Source organism: Lineus longissimus, chromosome 17, assembly GCF_910592395.1.
Source record: "Lineus longissimus chromosome 17, tnLinLong1.2, whole genome shotgun sequence".
Taxonomy (NCBI): domain Eukaryota; kingdom Metazoa; phylum Nemertea; class Pilidiophora; order Heteronemertea; family Lineidae; genus Lineus; species Lineus longissimus.
The window spans coordinates 10,165,980-10,174,866 of record NC_088324.1 but is presented as its reverse complement, the minus strand read 5'-3'; the positions used below and the strand labels follow the sequence as shown (position 1 = coordinate 10,174,866).

The 8,887-nt window shown below is 40.7% G+C and overlaps 1 protein-coding gene across 2 annotated transcripts; it reads right to left on the bottom strand.

The window, feature by feature from the left end:
• Positions 1-361: 361 nt before the first annotated feature.
• On the bottom strand, positions 362-8,359 carry LOC135501461 (outer dynein arm-docking complex subunit 3-like). Of its 2 annotated transcripts, XM_064793589.1 has the most exons (13): positions 8,185-8,359; positions 7,849-7,970; positions 7,455-7,532; positions 6,970-7,149; positions 6,590-6,694; positions 6,067-6,315; positions 5,673-5,816; positions 5,239-5,399; positions 4,752-4,908; positions 4,302-4,457; positions 4,049-4,133; positions 3,605-3,619; positions 362-2,057 (listed from the first exon to the last, which is right to left on the bottom strand). In XM_064793589.1, exons 1-13 carry the CDS (start codon positions 8,264-8,266, stop codon positions 1,930-1,932), a joined length of 1,662 nt encoding a protein of 553 aa, XP_064649659.1. In that variant the 5' UTR covers positions 8,267-8,359; the 3' UTR covers positions 362-1,929. The 2 variants fall into 2 exon arrangements, with proteins under 2 accessions (XP_064649659.1, XP_064649660.1); XM_064793590.1 differs by lacking the exon at positions 3,605-3,619.
• Between the last annotated feature and the right edge of the window lie 528 nt (positions 8,360-8,887).

Below are 8,887 nucleotides of genomic sequence, written 5' to 3'. Positions count from 1 at the left end.
TGTCTAATAAAAAGTTTAAAGAAATTCTCTTTTAGTTGTTAGAATTTGAATTGTGATGGACTGGCATCAACTTAGTTGACAAAAAGTGTCCTTCTTTTGCTGGAAACTGATCAGAAAGATGTTTTTGGACAAAAATGTTACTCATGATCCAGGAAACTGATCAAAAAGTCTCTCGTGTGAGCACAAGACATAATGAGTACATGTTTTCTTCTTCTGCATGGTGTTGTCGCATGCCACTGAGGTTGTATGCCAATTTGGTTTCTTGAATGCGAGCCGTGGACTTCATTCGGTTCTCACCTCTGCATACCTTTTCTCGATTGATTCAGCCAGCTCAGGTCTCAGTAAAAACAGAACAATCGTGTTGATTTCGGTTTTTCTTAACAAAAAGATGTTACATGGGATATTTAGTTTATTTACGTACATGTACAATACCATGATACCCAATCGTACAACCGTATTGCGTGGGGAATTGATATTCTGTACCTTGACACCAAACCAGCCCAATCTTGTGACCGGCGATATTCCGAGGTGAAAGTAGTGTCTATAACACTTGTGTTTGTGAAAAGCTTGGGCTAGTCTTTTGCTGCCGGAAACATACTCCATGGTACGGTTGTACGATTGGGCACCGTGACATCCAATAAAAGGAAATCCTAACGTCAGTTTCATAACAGGCTAACAGTGTATTCAGTTGAGATTTCATCGACATGATTATTTCATAAAAACATCTTAAGAGGAAGAAATTCACCTAATTTAAATCTCTTAACCAGAATAAACAAGTGGATAGTGCAATACCTTGATATCACAACTAAAAATCAGCATTTTACAAAATTCTGGACGGATTACAAAATTTGGACGCAATATTAGGCCGTATTATAATATTAGGAGTATCTATCGGCAAAATAATTGTAAAGATCAAATTGTTTTGATAACTTGTTTTCATAAATTATTTGAGTGGCTGAGGGTTTCACCTCCCGACGAAAACATTGCAAATATTTTTGACATTTTCTGAGACAATTTCACTGCAGGAGAGGAACGATAATAGATGATCAAGATCTAGAAATGATCCTTTTTGACAACGTGCTGGTCAAGAAGTGGAACCCTTGTATATTGTATGTCAAATAATAATTACAAGGCTCACTCTGTGATAAAAACTTTCACAACGAAATAATCCCAATGCTGTCTTCACGAAAAATATTTAAAATTGGAGGCCTACTGATACGGTCAGCAATCAGAAATGTTTCTTAGCAAAAGAAAACTTACATGTATTGGTAGTACATGTATTTATGTACAACCCCTACAAAAATATCCAAACCCCCTCCAGCCACAACCACCAAGCTTTCATCGAAACCGAAAAACTCCGCCTCCACGTGAGATATCGAATAACATCACAGGGCTTCCACCAGACCCTCATCAAATTGAATTTTCAAGGGTACAACATAATTTTGGAGGGTCCTTTCCGAAGATTAAGGGAAGCCCTGCTTCATTAGGATAACCCCATGCCTATTCTACATGTATAAAGTCTAGACTCAAGATGAAAGAAAGTTTGGGTTGGCTAATGCATTCAGATTCCTTTATCTATATCATCCCAAAATACAAACAAAGAGAATTCAATGAAATGACCCTTTCATAGAGCTGACACTGCTCATCTTTGTAATCAACAAGATCAAAGCCGAGGCCTTCTGAAGAAGGCATGGAGTTTTCCTAATGTTGGCCAATGCCTTCCAGTTCTTACCCGGCAAAATTTATAAGTCTCTTTCCCATAGTGGATAAAGGTACTGATACCAAAGTTGCGATTTCACAGAACCTTAAAATGAAATGACATCTCCGGATTTACAGTCCCTTTATCCACCGCGTTCACTCCGCTCCACCAGGGTTAACTTAATTGAACATTTTGTCGAATACCCCCCCCCCTTCTCTAGTTGCCTTGGTTTACTTTCCCTTCTTCTTCCTGCGTGTGGTCTTCTTCTTGGTCTTGGAGTCGACGAGCTGCTGCGCCTGACGTTTGAGTTGTTGTCGTGTCGGCACATCCTGATCATCGTCACCACTTTCGTCTTCATCTGAAGCGGGGAGGAGATGGTTACATTAGAAATCAATGTCAGAAATAGGGTAGTTTGATAGCCACACTCGAATTTGGTGTTCTACAGATGATTACCTTGATAATCAATTAAGTTATGTGCCAAGGTTGAATATTATCTTATGAAAATTGTCCAAATTCTTAGGAGATTCCCCTTCTCCTTCATCAGAACAAAGGCTGATCTTGCTCGTGGTAACGTGTAAGATTACAGGTGTGAGGTAGTCTAATGTCTCCTCTCTATGAGGAGTTAAGAGAACCTTTGACAGTGTTTGATGAGATCTGCCAGTCAACACTTTTGGTGATACAGTGTTCAACAGACTTTTCTGAGTTCGCCATGCTACATGTACTCAATGAAATGAATAATGTCAACATTGAATATATAAACACATGAAATTAGCACAGATGAAGAATGCAGAACTTTCTAATCATCTCAATGACAGACAGTAAGCTATTCTACATGTCTTGTACAATAAACAAAACTAAGTAACAATTATTGCCTTGCACTCACAATTGCTTGTGTCCCTGGAGCAACCAAACAGTCAGACTTTTGGACATGCACAACTTCTGCAAACTACTTTGAGGCTGAACAGAGTTCAGTTCCCCAGTGCAGAAAACTATGCCCAACCTGTTCTACAAAAACATGGATGTATATATTTAAGCCCATTGGCACACTGCCTTCAATATACTGCCCATGTCCCTCAACCTAAAAAGCAAATCTGTTCCAATATTCCAATATCAAAGATGACAAATAGAAACTAGTAAGCAAAGCAGTTAGTTCATAAACTTGTGCTTTATTGGAACGGTTCGAACAAAGATGTTAGTCAGAGCTGGGTCAGCTTCCCATAGGAATCGGCCCTCCCACCACTGATGTGACATAATTTCGTGAAAACCTGTGGTTTTGCCATTCATGCGCAATTCAAACATTGATGTGACGTATAGGTGAACCTAGTGATGTCACTGTCGGTGAGGTTTAAAAAATAACCAAGCTACGATACAAGGACAAGTTAACTCTGACAACATCAATGGAAAGACCGGCATGGTATCGAAATTCAATATTTTTGCTAAAAAGGTAATAATTGCAACCCTCGGTATTACAATATTTTTGCTAAAAAGGTAATAATTGCAACCCTCGGTATTGCAAGAAACTGTACAACAATAGCAAAGTTGGACCAAACTATGTTTGGCAAGCGAAAGAAACATGGACTTTCCGGCCCTACCCTTAGTTCCAAGAAAATACATAGTGTACTGTGAAATGTTTGCAGTGCTAAATCTTTGGAAATGTCCTGGCAAGGGGTTCTGAACGTGAACATAAAATGCGTTCACACCTTGAAGGTAATTGTATGGTTCATCTTAAGAAAATCAACCGATTCACAGAAATTAGGTCATGCAAAATCCCGAGAGATATTTTTCACAAGCATTTAGCACTGCAAAATTTTGATGTCAACTGTAAATGGAACATGCAATTTGACGAATTCTGAATAAGAGATGAAGCGAAGCTGTGCAAAAAGTTGACCGCTGTGCCAAACTCACCATAGATGCCCTCTTCTACTGTTGCGAATGAAAAACATAATCATCAAAGAATGGCGGCATTATTATTTGGAAGAGAGCAATGTGGATGGCTTGCATGGTTATAAAGACTTGCTAGGATTCAGCAAGTGAAAAAAGCACCTGAACCCAAAGGGACTACATATAGGAAATGTGTGTGAAGTGTCAGGCAAAGCTCAGCTTCTTTTGCTCATGAATTCTTGTGAAGGGTTTTGCTTGGGAGGATGGGGTAAATTGTTAAAAACCGAGATCTTTTCTTGATTATGACTCATTATTTTTCAAGTGTAGGAGTGAGAGTCATTGTGTAAGTGTTAGGTAAAGCTTGGATATGGTATATAAATTGTCATGGTCAGTTTGAACATAAAGGGGAAGGGGCCCAGGGAGGCATTGTTAATTTGACATTATTCTTTTGAACACAAATCTGCTTACCGTCATAAACATTGTCTCGTTGTGTCTGTGGTAGTTTGATTCTTGTGTTGTAAGCTGGGAGTTTGCCTTCTATGCTAGCGTGGAACTGGAAAATAAAAGTTGAAGTTGTCAAATGAATATTCCAGAATCCTGTGGACACATTTCAATGCGCCTTTATGAACTTGCATGCGTATCAACTATCAGATCCTGACTTGACTAAGTTGGTTCATCTTCTGATTACTGAGGGCTTGGGGTTTGAACCGGCATGACCTACCTCTTCCTCCTCCATCTGTGTCATGATCTCCTCAAGATTTTTGCCATCCAGTTCTTCTAGAAGTTTCAGCAGTTTTTCCTCAGATACGGAGAGCAAGTCCAACACATACTCGTCTGATGTCGGTGAGATTTTGGCAGTGGGCACCTGTCCTTTATTCTGAAAGGTTGGAACATTTGCAAATGTAGTATGTGTCGAGATGTACATTGATGTACCTGGTAGTACATTGTTTCTTTTGATAAGGATCCATTTCAGAGGGGGGGGGGCTAATGCTGAATTATTGTTGTTCTTCCACCTAATAAAATCATGTATTTTATGTTCTTCAACCTTTGATTTGCCGTGTCTAAATAGACTCGCATCTGAAAACCCTTCTTATGGTAGGCCTATTCTAGAGGTTCATCCCCTCTTCCCCAAGAATAGGTGCAAAGTTCCTTCCAAGCAGAAAGAACTTACAGCTTTAAGGTGTTGTAGCTTGTCTGACAAATGCTCCACTCCTGCTTTAATCTTGACCAACAGCTGACTAGACTTCTCTAGTTTCTCGGACGCCTCTCTCTGTCTTGTTTCCTCTTCAGCTAAGTGATTTTCGAATTCTTCCAACATTCGCTGACCACTGTAATGTACAAAAGAACCAAATGATGGGTGCATCCCGAAATCACCAAAAGAGATTATATTGCTATAAACTAGTTAAGTGAGTTTTGAAATTTAAAATTGTTGGAGTGGTATACCACCCCTCGTAGATATGATATACAACGGTGTGATGTCAACTGGAGTCATTGGCGCTTTGCTCCACCTTTACTCTTTAGCCACAGACATGGTGAAGGCCATCACAACCTATGATTCACACTTGGATGCAGCCTTTTGCTTTCCAGTTGACAGTACATCTCATTTCGGGCAATAAAAGTTAGGCGATTGCCCAAGGTCACAAGCACATTTTGCTGACCTTGATAACTTGGCTTCTCCAGAATACTTCATCTCTTCGTATTCCTGTTGCAGTTTCTCCTTCTCCTCTCTCAACCTCTGGATCTGCTTCTCACACTCCCGTTTCAACTCCTCAAGACGCCGCGTCGTATCACCTTGGTTCTCAAACCGCGCAACTACCTCCTGTTACAAATAAACAATGAATAAATGAATCGACTTCTCAACCTGACCTTTCTCTGCAGTAACTTTCCTGTGTTTTGTTAGCTTATCAGCCTCAAAGCAAACAAATATTCAAACTGCAGTAATTTTGAAGCACTTTTAAAGTACTCTTGATGCTAAGAATCATATTCAAACGTCTTGTATTTTCCTCCTAAGATTTTAATTTCCGTCCAAAGATTTTCATTCCTCAATATCGCCTTCTTCTAGGCCTCATTTGCATGAGCTGACAACACTAACCTGTGTATCAGATACACCAGTAGCCTCCTTGATTCTCCTGAATGCCTCCTCGTACGTTGTGATCTTCTGCGCTTGCTCCTCACCACTGAGGGCGGCCTTCTCTTGTGGCGACAATTCATCTTGCTGCATGGATCCACGCTGAGCCTGGAGAGAAGATACAAATAATGAGGTCTTTTAGTAAGCTAGAAAGAAGGCCAAAAATCGTTTTCACCATAAAGGACTGCTTCCATGAGACAGTGTTTTGTTTTGACACTGGAGTCATTTAAGAGGTATGAAATGGCTTCTACACAGAGGAATGGAACTGCAAGGCAAAATTAGTAAGCTAAAGCAGTACAATTATAGCCCCAGTACATATATAGCCCCTAGGATTTGAAGAATGGATGACTAAACGTACGATTCTCTTCTCGATCCTCTCCTGGTGGAGCTTCTTCTCCTCCGCTTCCTTCTTCATGCGCTGAAGCTCGATCTCGCGTTGCTTCCTCTCTGAGTAGACCACCTCCTCGTGCTTATGCAACTCCTCTTGTGCAGATTGTTTGGAGATTTCAGCGTCTGCTTGCATGGCTTTCAGTTCCTTCAGCTCACCGCGGCAACGGATGATCTCCTTCTCCATGTCTGACAGCGTATTTTCATAATTTTCTTGATCCTGAAAATTTTGTTCAGATTATTTTGAAAACTTTCATGTCATGGAATGCCAATTTAAACAATAAGGTTGGCAAAAAAAATTTTTGAATCCCCAATACTCATGCCATTTTAAACTTTGTCTCAAATATGAAAATGTAATAGATAGGCCGGTCCGTATCTAATATTACATTCCAGGACAGTGTACTGAATACTGCTGGCCAAAAAATCCCTTTGGTTTGAGCGGCCCAGGTCTTATTTTTTGAGCAATTAGCTTGATTCCGTCATGCAGAACTCACCCTCAACATGTTACTCTTGATGTTCTCGTATGTTCTCCGGATGTGTTCTGCCTCGTTACACTTCAGATTGGCCTTGTCCAGCTTGTTCTCAAGGTTACGCAACCTCTGTAAAAAACAATGATATAATTGTGAAAACTTAACGAGGATTTTGAATTTAGTCGAGGGGGATTATAGGCTTTTAACTCTCGCTTCTTTTTTATCATCCTAAATCTGTGTGAAAACTGCAACCACGACTTAAAAGACCTTGTTTTCAGGGTAAAGTCTAAACCAAACCTGCCAAGTGGAGAGGGGGGGGGGGGGTAATGCTGTATAATGATAACATTTTAATGGCAACACAGGGCAGAAGAAGGTGTAGCTCATCTGGGTTTGATTTTACATACCTGCGCATCTTCTGATTCTCCCGAATCTGTAGCAACAGCATCAGATGCATCTTTCTTCATCTGGTCATACTGGATGCGTAACTCCTCCAACTTTTTCTGTTTGGTGGCTGTCACGTGGCGCAGCGCATTCAGTTTCTTCTTGGTGTCACACAGCTTGTGGTCCATGGTCACGATGGCCTCCTGGAATCATAATTGAAGTACTCATAAGTACATTAGTAGTCTCCATTAATTCAAGCTAAAGCTGGGTATATCCAGTAGGTTCAAGTCTACTCATATGTGCAAATACAAGTCTCCCAACAAGCTAAATCTCATTCGCGCTTGCCTATTGAAAGATGCCTTCCTTGTGGCATTCTGAACTTAAGCTGGTCACCATATATACTCTTCTCTAATCTTTAATCATTAAGCCTGGTTTCATTCGGAATTGAGCCATATTTCATTGTTGGACTGACTACATTTGTGTCAAAATCTTGCAAGATTCAACCTACCGGACCAGTTTTGTTTGTCATGGAGGCTCTCTCCACCGGTCGATCTTCAAAAGCCTTGTTGATAACATGATCATCAGCCTGCAAAAATATGAAAAACAGTAATTCAAAGTTGGATTGCAATTAGGAACATATTCTTCATGGTTTTTAATTTTATCCAAAGAAATGTCTCAGAGTTAGTACTTTTGAAGTATTCTTTTAAGAATGTCTTCAAAGACCTAGAGAGAGGTTACAAGTTTGAAATATATGTTAAGGTCAGGGGGTCCCTTTTGAAATGCCCTCTGACAAGAAGGCACAGGTTACTTCTTCAACAAACCAGAAGCTGCATTTTCAAATTGGCTAATAAACAATACCAGTCCAGTTATCGAATGGTGAATTTCAAATTTGTCATACTTACAGCAAGCTTGTCACTCAACTTCTTACGGAGTTCTTTATTTTCTTTCCGTAGTCCACCAATCTTTTCTCGGTTCTTTTTCATAGTCCAACTGGCACTTTCATAGTAGGCCTTCCTGTCTCCCTCTGCAGAAAAATAAAATCTCAATTAGGCCTAGTATCAATTCGACAATTGTGAGAACAACAGCCTCGAACAGGCACGCATAGGCTCCCTGACTGTAATCAAGTGAATGACAATGATAGCAGTTAGAATGACCGGGCATGCTTTTACAAACTTAATTTTACAATAAATTGTGCATTGTCAAGTGAATTTGTGAAAAAACAAAAAATTTGAACTCACCAAGAAGCTGGATTTTAGCCCTCAGCTCTTCGATTTGCTCGGTGATCGGTCTTTGGACCATCGATCCTCTATTCTTCGACATAGTGGTTGACTTTTGAGTCCCTAAGACCCCTCAGTTCGAAAGAAATCGGTCAGATTAAGATTGCAAGAGAAACTCAAAACAACACAACTGGAATCAAGAGATTGTTTACGTTCGTCTCCAAGGCTCTGCGCATGCTCAGTCAAGCGCGCACCTGTTTTTTTCTTTTATGAATTTCCTTTGTGGCCGTGCCTCAACCCGAAGACAAAATGAAGGGAAATCAATGGGAGGGGGCTTGCCTAAGATTCTAGGGGACACCATGTTGACAACTTGGCAGAGCAGCCAAGACTGATTTGTCTCATCTCGAAGACTGATGCAGCCTGGCTGTGGCTGTCTCATCACGCTCATCATGTTGTCAACACGGTGGAGCAGCCAGGATTGATTCCTGACTGTGACTGCCTCATCTCTCTCACCATGTAGACAACTTGGCAGAGCAGCTAGGATTGATTTGGCCTGGCTGTGAGTTCCTCACCTCTCTCATCATGTCGTCAACACGGTGGAGCATCCAGGACTGATTCGGCCTGGCTGTGACCTCCTTATCTCTCTCACCATATTAACAACTAGGCAGTGCAGCGAAGACTGATGCAGCCTGGCTGTGACTGTCTCATCACGCTCATCATGTTG